The sequence below is a fragment of the Chelonoidis abingdonii genome, chromosome 6 (assembly GCF_003597395.2).
Source record: "Chelonoidis abingdonii isolate Lonesome George chromosome 6, CheloAbing_2.0, whole genome shotgun sequence".
Taxonomy (NCBI): domain Eukaryota; kingdom Metazoa; phylum Chordata; order Testudines; family Testudinidae; genus Chelonoidis; species Chelonoidis abingdonii.
Genome location: NC_133774.1, coordinates 36354696 through 36367193, shown reverse-complemented (window position 1 = coordinate 36367193; position 12498 = coordinate 36354696). Strand labels below are relative to the sequence as shown.

The following is a 12498-nucleotide window of genomic DNA, read 5'->3' as shown; positions in this document are numbered from 1 at the left end:
GGGACCCTGTCATCATAAAACCCAAATTTATCTTGAATTTGAATGAGTTTTTGTACTCTGCAAATACTCTACACAGCCCTACACTAAAAAACCACATTAACTCCAGGTATGTCTAAACTGGCAGAGTTACAGCGCCAGCAGTTACAGAACCACTCGGAGAGCGCTGAAGGGAAACCGCTGTTGTTTGTTCACACTGTCAGCCACCTGAGCAATGGCGTGTTCACACTTGTGGCACTTGCATCAGTGTTCGCAGCAGTGCACTCTGGGCAGCTATCCGACAGAGCATCTCTTCCACTTCTGCTAAGAGTTGTGGGAAGGCGGAGGGGGTCGCAGGGCATCCTCGGTCCTATCACAATGCCCCGTGATGCATTGCTTTGCATCCCAGCAACCCCTGTGCTTCAGTCCAAATTTGTCACCATCTTCCAATGGTCTGTGTGCTGCACACTCTGCCTTCTCGGTCTTCAGGAATGGGTCCCGCACTGTTGACCAGTATGCTGCTTTCTCTGACCAACATGTCACAAGTGGCAGTGGAGTTATTCCTTAAACTACAAAGGCAACAGGAGTGCGATATTGGTCTCACCACATGTAGTAGCTATGACAAGAGATTGCTTGTGTCATTCACAGAGGTGCTGACCACAGTAGAACACTGCTGTCAGGCTTGGGAAATAAGCACTGAGTGGTGGTATCACATAGTCATGCACGTCTGGGATGACGAGCAGAGGCTGCAGAACTTTCGGATGAGGAAAACTACTGTGTGATGAGCTCACCCCAGCCTTGCAGTGCAAGGACATGAGAATGAGTGCTTCCCTGTTTTTGAAGTGCGTGGCAATTGCTATGGAAGCTGGCTATTCCAGACTGCTACCGATCAGTCGCTAACCATGGGGGAAATCTACCGTTGGACATGTATTGATGGAAGTGTGCATGGCTGATGATTGCATCCTGCTCCGAAAGACCATGACTCTGGGCAACATGTGTGACATTGTGGATGGCTTTGCACAAATGGGCTTCCCTAACTGTGGAGGGACAATAGATTGCATGCATATTCCAATTCTGCCACCAGATGACCTAGCCACCAAGTACAATGGGGTATTAATCACAAGGGGTATTTCTCAATGGTTCTCCAGACACCTGTGGATCACTGTGGGCATTTCAAGGACATTCACACAGGCTGGCCCGGAAAGGTGCATGATGCACGCCTCTTTCGGCCTGTTCAGGAAGCTGCAAGCAGGGACTTTCTTCCCAGACCAGAAGATCACCATAGAGGAAGTTGAAATTCCCACTGGGGATCCTGGGAGACCCCGCCTGCACCTTAATGCCATGGCTTATGAAGCCATACACATGGCACCTTGACAGCAGTAAGGAATGGTTCGACAACAGGCTGAGCAAGTACAGAATGACTGAGTGTGATTTTTGGCCATTTAAATGCCCAGTGGCACTGCCTATGTGAGAGGCTGGACCGGGATGATGACAATATTCCTATGCTTATAGCTGGGTGCTGTATGCTCCATAATATTTGTGAAGGGAAGGGTGAAAGCTTCACTCAGGGTAGGCCGCTGTGGCCCAGCGCCTGGAGGCTGAATTTGAACAGCCAAAGACCAGGGTTATTAGAGGGGCTCAGTGTGAGGCCATAAGGATCATGGATGCCTTGAGGCAGCAATTTGAAGCTGAAAGCCACTAATATTTGTTGCTATGCTCAGGAGTGCAGCGCTTGTAATGCGAGGAAGTGATTGTGATTGGTGCAGATGATGCACTATGATGGTATAAGAAAATTGCCTGTTGCTTTGCAGGGCTCTGTTTGCTTTCAATTAATGGAATAAAGATTTGCCATCAAACCAAAACAATTATTTTCTTTAAACTACAACTGGAGGAGAGAGCGACAAACAAAAAAAACACATCAGCACTGAGGGGGCTGGGGGACGAAAAGTCCCAGGAGGAGGTGGGGTCCCAGGATGATTAAAGATTTGTGTATGTCCAGGTATCATATGCAGCCTTGTCCTTTGAAGTACAGTGCAGTGGGCACTGTACTTCAGCAGGGCTAAACTGCAGAGGGACAGGTGTCGAGTGGAGTGGGTACTGGGAGTACGGGGTAAAAGTGGAATGCAGTGGTTATAGATTGTAGCCAGGAGGTTAAGAATGTGTGGGCAGTGGATGGGGAGGGGGCATGAGAGTGAGTTTGTTTGTTTGTTGGTGACAGCGGCCGCAGGGGAGGGCGGGCACAGAGCTCCTCAGTTTGCAGTGCTAGTAGCGCCTGGAGCATGTCCACTTGGTGCTCCATAATGTGTAAGAGCCACTCGATGGCTTCATTCTGATGCTTCACATTCTCCTCTCACTGTCCCCCACCACTTCTTCAATTCTTTTTTTTTGGCCACAGAGTGCATCATGACCTCACATAGAAAGTCTCTTTAGTTCTTTGTGGCACTTTCTAATTCTACTCAGCTGTTCAGCCAGTGATAACACAGAGGAAGGCTGCGCTCCCAAGGTCATGTCTGTGAAGCCAAAATGCAACATTTTACAGAAGCAGTATTTGTTTCAAGGCACAGACCACTGATTTTAAAACACAGTCACTATTCACATACCTGTCACTAACTGGCTGACCCCAGCCAAGCACACATGAGCCCTAAGACCCCCAAAATGGTGAGTAACCGCAGGGGCAGGGGAAATCCAGGAATGTTCTGGACACGGGGCACGTCGCTCTTGGGGAGAGCCAGCACTGTAGGGCGGGGGCCTTATAATCATTACTGTCCCCACATTTTCCACAGGCTATGTTCATTAGGGAAGATATCTCACTGCTGAGAATGAGTAGGGAATCAAGGGAGGGTCTTCTCCAAGACTGCAGCTTCTGCCATGGCCCTTATGTGGCTTGCTTATGCGCAGCAATGGTTCCACCCCAGAGTGACGGCAGAGTGGTGCGGGAAAGTTACCCTTAATGGGGCAAGAAACAAAGCAGCTTTGCTGAAGAACCTGCAGAAGCAGATTGCTCAGTATGTCCATGAGTTTCCTGGAAATCTCTGAGGCAGATTCGTGTGAAGTGAGGGAATCAATCAACACCCTGTTCTGCTTTCAGACTAGGCGTGTGGTGGGAACTGGGGTCTCTCTGGGAAACTGGTGGCTGGAGTGTCTCTGGGGAGGAATGGTTTGGGGAGTCAATCTGGGAAGTGGCTGAGGCACTTAGGGGCTCTGTCACCTACTGTTCCCGCCAGTCAGGTTACTCACTACTATTGCTGCCAGCCTGGTTGCTCCTGAACTTTCTATCACTATTGCCACACCTTTCCCCATTCAGATCCAGCAGGAGGGTGCAGTCAGAGGAGAAGCAGACGTTCTGTCAGGCTGCCTGAAGCCATGTGCCACAATCTTCTCCAGCCAACAAAAGATGCAACTACAGCTTCTGCAGGCAGGCAGGCAGGACAGGGCTGTCAGATGCTTGAATGTCACTTGGCATCCCTGAATACTTCTCTGCTAAACAGAAAGGGTTCAAATCAGTAGTGACAAAAGCATTTTTCAAGGGTTTGTGAAACAATGGAGAGAAAACCGATTAGAAAACAGTAATTAAAATTACTGTTGCTTTAAATTTCAGAAAAGTCAAAACACTGTCTAGAGTTTTGTCTTTAGGTTATTGTAACCTGGCAGGCATGCTGCCAGCGTAGGAGGAAGAGATTAACAGGGTATAAAGCATTATGCAGTACAAAGGTGTAAATGGAGTCTAGGAGAACATTAGGACAGAGTCATATTTCAGCATATAAGACAGGAATTGCTGTTTACGTTTTTCCACAAAAAGCCCCAAGTACACAACATAAGTTAAAATGTTTACATTTTAAGGGTCTCTATTCTAGGAGTCTCATCCTCCCTAATGTTTGGTGGCTGTGGTTGGTACACCAACAATGACATTGTAACTTATGTTAATTCAAGAGTTTTAGAACAGCCACTGATGGTATTTATTCTCTTGATGTGCACAAAACCATCTGCACTACTGTTAATGGAGGCACCTATGCACTCATTTACACGCACAGCCAGATATGTTCACGTATGCACTCAGACATTCATTCAGCCATGTATTTGCTTATATGCACAGAGGCAGCTTTGCAGACACTGCTATGTGTGCATGCCCTGCAGCACAGACAAGCTGCTCAGACATAGACAGACAGACACGCACACATGTATGCACAATGGAGTAAACACAGCTACACACGCACTGCTGCATACAGACAGCTATGCATGCATGTCCTGCATCCATGCCCTTGGATGTTGATCCTGTGCAGCAGTCAGCTGAGACTGCAGGCCTTGTTGGTATTGCCTGTCCTCACATTCAGCTGTTAAGTTACGTCAACTCTCTGCATTCAGTGCTGAGGTGAATGAGGTACCAGCTGAGAGTGCAGGGAGAACTGGATATGGCCCAGCAGTGAAAACTTAGGCTATCTCTGCACTTGGAGCTGGGGGAATGATTCCCAGCTCATATAGACATGCTCATGCTAGTTCTCATCAAGCCAGTATGCTAAAAATAGTAGTGTAGCCATGATAGCATGGTCAGTGGCGGCACAGGCCAACTGCTCCAAGTACACCCCTGTGAAATCTAGTGGGTTTAGGCTCAGGGCAGTTAACCAGTGCCACTGGTTGCCACTGCACATGCTGTAGGGGCTACACTACTCTTTTTAGTGCCGTAGCACAAATGTTCTGTTCAAGCTGGGAATCACACCTCCAGCTCCACGCATTATGTAGCCTTAGTGGTGGGCCCTAATGGATGAAGGCAAGCAGACGAGCAGCAGCTGAGCTGCCAGAGTCCTGCTTGTGAATGCTCCTAGGCTCCCAGGCTCCCAGTGGTAAACTTTACTCCCTTGGAGATTAGGTACTGAATTTGTTGAATTATTGCATAGCTTTTGTGTAAACAAAACCCTGTTGTTTGTTCTTTCAGTCATCTGTCCAGGTATTGCCAATGAGGATCAACGAGGCAACAAAAGTGGGCTGTTTCCTTTTGTCAACAACACCACAGGTTTTGAGCTGTTTGAGGAGTGGTGGAGCAAATCACGAACTGTACCATTTTATCTGATTATTGTTGTTCTGCCCCTTCTAAATCTTAAGTCTCCCTCTTTCTTTGCCAAGTTTAACATCCTAGGTAGGTAATAACATTCCTGGATTGTTCGTTTATTATTGGTAAAATACATAGCAAATACAGTGAAACATGTAGTAATGACCGCACCTCCAGTGGCCAACTCCTTGTCTTAAGCAAACTTTTTGAAATATCTCCAAGGTTTCCAGTACTGTTTTGTTTGACCTTTAGAGAATGATCAACCTCTGCAAGGGAGTTGGGTATTGCTGCTCCCTTGGGTAACCCTTTTAAATAGGTTTCATTGTATTTAGAGTAAATATGAAGTGGTTAAATATACACTGTTCTTATTAGCGTTTTACATAGAAAATAATATCAGCACAACAGCATTCAGCAGAATCTCAACCCTCCCTTGTGTTCATGCCTGAAAATAGTTTTCCACTATCTCACTGTTAATTATTTAACAATTCAAAACTAATACCATATAGAACACTGAAATGGCTTATAAAGCATTATGTATAATAATTTGTGGTGTAGTGCATCTGCCTTTCAGTGTTGGCTTTATTTTAAAGCCCCAAGGAGAGCTGCAAGCTAAGGCTGAAAAAAATTGTTACTGTGGATTTTAATTTTTGAATATTTAAGTCAGCAAATTGACAGGTTGGTTGTGTTTTTTTTGTTTTGTGTTTTTATGCCTTTAGACATATAGAAACCTAGGCCAGTTTAGAACATTAGGAGATTGTGCAGCATGTTAGCTTTAAACTGATCTTCATGTTCAGAACTTTGTTCTTATTTCATTCCTTAACTTGTTCTTTTATATTCAGTGAATGAATAATTCCCTTCATTTATTTTGTTACCTTGAAGATAGTTCTCAACTGAAATCCTGTCTTCCCCTCCCAGCTTGTTTTCTAAACAGTTTGTATATACTCGTTCCTAAGTCAAATATTTTTTTAGTAAAAAAGGGAAGCACCAGAGAAGGGGGTCGGCTTATGAACAAGTATAGAGAGGGAGAGGTAGGACGCAGCCCCTCCCCCCAGCAGAGGGAGCAAGGAGAGGCAGCACAGCCAGCAGACACAAAAGGGAAGAGGCAGGGCCAGATTCTGTCCGTGCTGCTCTCCCCCCAGCCTCCGAAGCACCTGCAGCTCCGGGGCTGCAGTCACGCCACCTGGCCGCAGCCTGCCAGAGCAGCTCCAGCCAGGTCAGAGAGATTCTCCCCATCCCTCCCCAGATAAGGTGGGAAGGGATGGGATGACGAGAGTGTAGGGGTCCCGGGCTAGGAGTGGGGTCATGAGGGAGGTGGTCCCGGGGGGTCCCAGGCTAGGGATGGGGTCATATGAGGTGTGGCCACAGGTTACCCCCCTGACTCTCAGATTCTCCCCCGCTTCCAAATAATAATTTCCCCACCAGTTGCTGTCCCAGCCAGTAGGGTAAGCAGGACACTTTGTTTACTTAGGCTTACCTCCGTGCCTGCACTCGAGGGAAACAAACCATTTTGGCCCACCTGCAGCTTATCCTGATGGCCCAGGAGCCAGTTTGCTGACCTCTGAATTAGAGGGTCATCTTATGAAGAGGTCATAACAATTTTCCATTCTTACTTATCCATCTTGGCAGAGGGGGTTTGCCTTATAAACGAACGGGCTTATGGTCGAGTATATATGGCATATAAATCCTGCACTTCCCCCTACATATATTTATAAGCTTTTCTCTGATGCTTATCAGGGTATATCCCAATTTTATAGCATTCAAATAAATGGACGGATTGTCTTTCAGTCTCTGAATAATTTTCTGAGTTTCTTTCCCTCTATTCTTAAACTGCGGGGGCCAGAACTGCACACTCTCTCATGCAGTTGTAGTCAGACTAAGGCTGTAGACTTGGTATTGTTACCCATCTCTGACTTTATATGTGATCCTCTGTGTCCCTGTGGGAGCGTAATTGTGGATATTGTATGACTCCTGGGAATAATATAATAAAAAATGGTTCCTGTCATGACTAGGTTGCTAGCTCAGATGAGGTATAAGTCTGAAGTGACCAAAGGTCACTGCAGCTAGTGTCAATCCTGGTCTTACTGGAGAGTTCACAGCTGCAGTTTGCATTAATTGGCATCTTGGTGAATTATTTCACCCAAAAGGGCAACAACTAAATGGGTCTGGAGAAAGCTACTTTGCACTATTAGTGATAATCCTTGCAGGTACACTGGAGGAAGTTGGCTGGAAATCTTATTCTTCTGCTATCCATGCTCGACCAGGGCTGTGGATCATTGGGGACATTAGTTTCCTGGGTTATTAATCCAGCACCTATCGAGGGAACTAGACTCACTTAAAACTTTAAATAAATGGATGTAGCGCAACAGCTGTCTTGCGCACGCTCTCTCTTTACAAGGAAAAAAGGTAATTTGGGATCACAGAACTAGTGTTCAAAAATTGGGATTGTCCTGTGGTCTTCAGGATGACCAGCACCCCAATTTCTTTGGGCTGGTAGCACTAACTAGAGGGGGCCAATGTAGAATGGAGCATAAATAAATTTTTTGTCACAGTTTATCCTGATGATGATGAATGATTGTCTCCTTTGTGTGTGTGTAGGTACTGTTTCAGTTGTCTACTTAGTTTTTCTTGTTACTCTGAAGGCTGCACATCTGGGATTCCATTTAGAATTCAACTGGTTTACAGCTAATGAATTTTTTGTACCAGGTAAGATAGCTAAAATTAAACAAGTGATTAATTTTAAGCATGTATATTGTGCTTCTAATCTTTAAAGCACTTTATAAACCTTCATTTTTATCCTCCCAACATCCCTTTGAAGTACAATAGGTAAGTAAATGTGCTTATTAGTGCCTTCTGAAGGTTGAGTGACAAAGGTACAGGGAACCCCTTTCTTCCTCCTTCCCAGATCTCCTTCCCAGGAAATAGTAATAACGTTGCCTGGGGTCCAGAAACACAGGGGTTGAAGGCTAGTCATTGCCTGGTACCTCCACTATGCACCAGCTCAGAGAAAACTTATCTGTGGATAGGCAAGGTGAGGCCATGATCCCATCACTCCTGTGTGCTGGCACCTTTTTCCATGCTTCATTATTAAAGTAGTGCTCATTATAGAAAAACCTAAGAGAGATTGATTTATAAAGTGTAGAAAGTACTCCACTAAGTTTTTCTGTGGTACCCATCACCATGTGTCCAAGTGCACCTCACACCTACTCCCCACTTTCTCATGGTCCTCAACCCATAATTTAGCCCTGTATTTTTAAACTCCCATTAACTGGCGTATACCTTTCTCTCTCTTCTTGGCAGAATTGGTTGCCAGTTGTTTAAGGGATATTACAGGTCAATATATAGGGTGTCACAAACACAAGAACTTATTGTCACCGGATGAATGGGGTAGGAGGATAATCATAAAAGTGAGAAGAATCTAGTGGAGAAAAACAACTTCTGTTTCTTTTCTTTCTTGTGGAAGACTTGAGAAGAGACACTAAGGACATCCCTCTGTTTACAAGAGGCAGCATTACATTGGAGCTCTGAAGAGATGTATGCCTATAGTATCTAATTAGATCGTTCTGACTTCGTCTGGGAATGGGGGAGTAATTTTGTCCTTCATTAATACTTAATTATTGACTTAAGCATAATGTGAAGCTCAGGGACATTCATCCATCTGGTACATTTGGTTTCCCTTGTGGGTTTCCATCTTCCTTCTATGTACTGCTTTTCAGAAGAAAGAAAAATATGTAGGTTTCCCAATCATGATACAAGTTACAACACCTTTATGAATGTGACACTGGCTATTGTTACGACAAAGAACGATGACCTGAAGAGGACAACTAGGATAATTAAATATGTGAAGAAATTTTAAATGGATATAGTGAAATAGGACTAGAAGGTGGATGGTTCCACAAATGATGGGCAGTGGTGGAATCTGTCTAATCAGTGAAGTTAAATGTCCACCATTGCCACAGAGTGTCACTCACTTCCTCCATTAGGACGTTGATTAGGATCAATTAGAGATCAGTCAAAAAGCCACAATCGAGGAAGAAGACTATTGTGTGTGTTTTTTAAAACAAAAAAAAAACACCCCACCTGGTGTAAAGGGGAAGTGAGGGCAGCTATAAAAAATATAGCACAAATGGAAGAAAGGGGAAGCTGATAATAATGAATGTAAATTTTAGAAGCTAGGAATTGTAGAAAATTGATAAGGGAAACATGGAGAGATCTATGGCCAGCAGAATTGTGGACAATAAGAAGTGCTTAAGTATGTTAGGAACAAAAATAATTAACAATGATATTGGTCCATTACTAGATGGAAGTTGGAGAATTATCAATAATATTGCAGAAAAGGCAGAAGCGTTGAATAAATATTTCTATTCTGTATTTGGAAAATCAACATATGATGATTATATCCTTACATCCTCCTGAGAAACTAGTGGAATGAAAAAACAGCAGCTACTGAAGATAGACATTTTTAAATTGGCAGGTCCAGGGAATTTGTGTTAAAGGGTTTTAAAAGAATTGCTGAAGATCTCTCTGGACCATTAATGTTTTGTCAGTAAGTCTTGGAACACTGGGGAGTTCCAGAAGTCTGATAGAAAACTAATGTTTTGCCAATATTTAAAAAGCATAAATGGGATGACCTGGTTAACTATAGGCCTGACAGTCTCTCATAGGTCCCTGGCAAGATACTAGAATGGTTGATATAGGAATCGATTAATAATTACATTACCCTCCTTTAATTCTTTGTTGCCAATTAACATGACTGTATGGAAAACAGATCCTGTCAAACTACCTTTATCTGTTTTGTAATCTCAAGTTTCATTGATAAAGCTAACCTTGCTGATGTAATATACTTAGACTTCTACAAGGCATTTGACTTGATACCACATGACATTTGATTAAAAAAAACTAGAACAGTATAAAACTAGCCTGTCGTATATTAAATGGATTAAAAGTTGGCTGATAGGTCTCAAAATGTAATTGCAAACGGGGAATCATCCTCGAGCAAGTGTGTTTCTAGTAGGCTCCCGCAGGGATGTTCTTGTCCCTATGCTATTTAACATTTTTATCAATGACCTGGAAGAAAACATGAAAATGTCACTGAAAGTTTTCACTTGACCCATAAATTGAGGAGGTGGTAAATAATGAAGACAGGTCACTAATACAGAGCCATCTGGATTGCTTCATAAGCTGAGTGCAAGCAAACCATATGCATTTGATATGGCTAAACGTATACATCTTGGGGGGTGGGGGGATGTAGGCCATATTTACGGAATGGGGGACTTTCTCCTGGAAAGCAGTGACTTTGAACAAGATTTTGGGGTCGTGGTGAATAGTCAACTGAACATGAGCTCCCTGTGCAGTGCTGTGGCCAAAAGGGCTAATGCAATCATGGCTGCATAAACAGGGAAATATCAGGTAATAGTAGATAGTATTTGGCGTTGGTGTGACTACTGCTGAAATATTGTGTCCAATTCAGGTATTGTAACAGGGTGCTGGCTAGGAGAAACAAGCCAGGCCCCTGTTAGCCCTGTTCCAGAGGAAGAAGGGTATTAGTTGGGCTGACTGAGGGACCATGCCCTAATTACCAGAGTGGATGATCCACCTGCAGGCCTGGGTAGCCAGCCTGCCCTGTAAAGCTGGTTGAGAGACAGGAAGCAGGGGGAGACAGGAAAGGGAGTGTGGGCTCTAGTTAATCTCCCAGAGTGCTGGTATCTGTAAGTAATAGGTGGTGGGAACGGACACAAACAATAAAAGGACATGGGTGCTGCACTTCATTTGATCTCTGACTGCGTTTGTGGAGCGGCTGAGAGAAGGCACCACTACAGGTGTCCACGAATCAAGAAGAAGGTTGATAAATTGGAGAGGGTTTAGAGAAGAGCCACGAGAATTAAAGGATTAGAAAACCTTCCTTATAGTGATTAGACTCCAGGTGCTCTATCAATTTAGTTTAACAAAGAGAAGGTATGACTTGATTACAGTGTAGAAGTACCTAGAACGGGAACAAATATTTGCTATTGCGGGTTTTCAGACTAGCAGAGAAAGGATATAATGTGATCCAATGGCTGAAAGTTGAAATAAGACAGTTGAAATTGGTAATAAGGTGTACGTTTTTAACAGTGAGTAATTTATTCATTGGAACAATTTTACCAACAGTTGTGGTTGATTCTCCATCACTGTCAGGTTTTTAAATCACGATTGGCTGTGTTTACTAAAAGATCTGCTCTAGAAGTTATTTTGGGCAAGTTCTATGGCCTGTGCAATTTGTGTGTGTAGCTTGGCCTATCTCTGGCTGGGGTGATGTCTCTTGGGCAGCTACAGGTGGAAGTGGGAGTCTTTTTTGTTGTTGTTGTATCTCTAGGTTATTGGGCATCTAGCACCCAACAGGCCCAGAGCTAGTGAACCAATTTATTAATCTATAGCGAGACACTCTGCATAGAGGAGGATTAATAAAGAGGCAAATGCTTCTAAAAAATACATACTTGTCAGTAAAAGCCAAATAAAATCACTACATTTATTTTACTGTAACGTGAGGAAATAAATGTTTGCTATTACCATGAACGACAGCTTGACACCACAGGCTGTATTTCCATGAAATTTGCTACAAAGTTCTCTGGAATGTTTTTCCAGCCACGTTAGCTAACTCATTGCTGGAGGTGATGAGTCTTGCACAAAAAGCTGAAATAAGATAGAGACATTATCTGAATATACTTCTCTGCCACCGAAAAGTATTATGTAGGTATTACACAGCCACAGTTGTGTGGTGGTGGTTTATGTGGGAGGAGGGAGGGTTGTGTGTGGATTTAATTTCATTAAACTCAAATTGCATTGATGTAGAAGATGAGAAACTAGACAGACTGGCCAGTGTGTTCTGTGTATTCTTGGCTAAGAATACTGCTCTAAAATCAGTTTTCCAGCTAGTACCTAGCCTCTGATTTTTGTTCTTTTAATATTTTCATGATTGGAGGTCAGTGGTGCCTGTTCTTGGAAAGAGGACCTCCATACTAGTCAACAAAGGGGAATATGGATAAAGTAGTTCCTTTATCTCAGCCAAAATAACTTTCGTTTCTGCTTACAACACTCATCATCTCAGAGATAGTAAATTCTTGCTGGGTACAGCTGTACACAAGACCAGAACATATGCCTTTAGGGTGTACAAGGTGCAAGAATGTGATTGGTAGGTCCCTAAGGATCCTGCTGGGCTAGTGATCTCGAGATTCTGAGATCATCAACACACAAAGCATCATGTCAGTGCTATCTAACCTTCTCTCTAAATGCAGCAGAGGGAGAGGACTGGGAATGAAGAGGAGTATTTTAGGGACAAGCCAGTTAGTTTTATTTGTTGTAACAATTTCCACTCAAAGCATTTGATGCCTGACCTTTAAAAAGTGGAAGTCAAATCCTAGTGAGGCAAATAGAAAGGAGCACAAACACTGCCAGCTTAAGTGTAAGAGTGTAATAAGAAAAGCCAAAGAGGAGTTTGAAGAACG

The 12498-nt window shown here is 43.7% G+C and overlaps 1 protein-coding gene across 7 annotated transcripts in view; it reads left to right on the top strand.

The window, feature by feature from the left end:
* The window catches only part of SLC38A9 (solute carrier family 38 member 9), a 79408-nt gene that overhangs the window by 28388 nt on the left and 38522 nt on the right, over positions 1-12498 (top strand). For all 7 annotated transcript variants that reach the window (XM_032769001.2, XM_032769006.2, XM_032769008.2 and 4 more), the window contains 2 exons: positions 4907-5107; positions 7616-7723. In XM_032769001.2, the coding sequence (XP_032624892.1) occupies positions 4907-5107; positions 7616-7723 (309 nt within the window). The remainder of the gene's footprint in view (positions 1-4906; positions 5108-7615; positions 7724-12498) is intronic.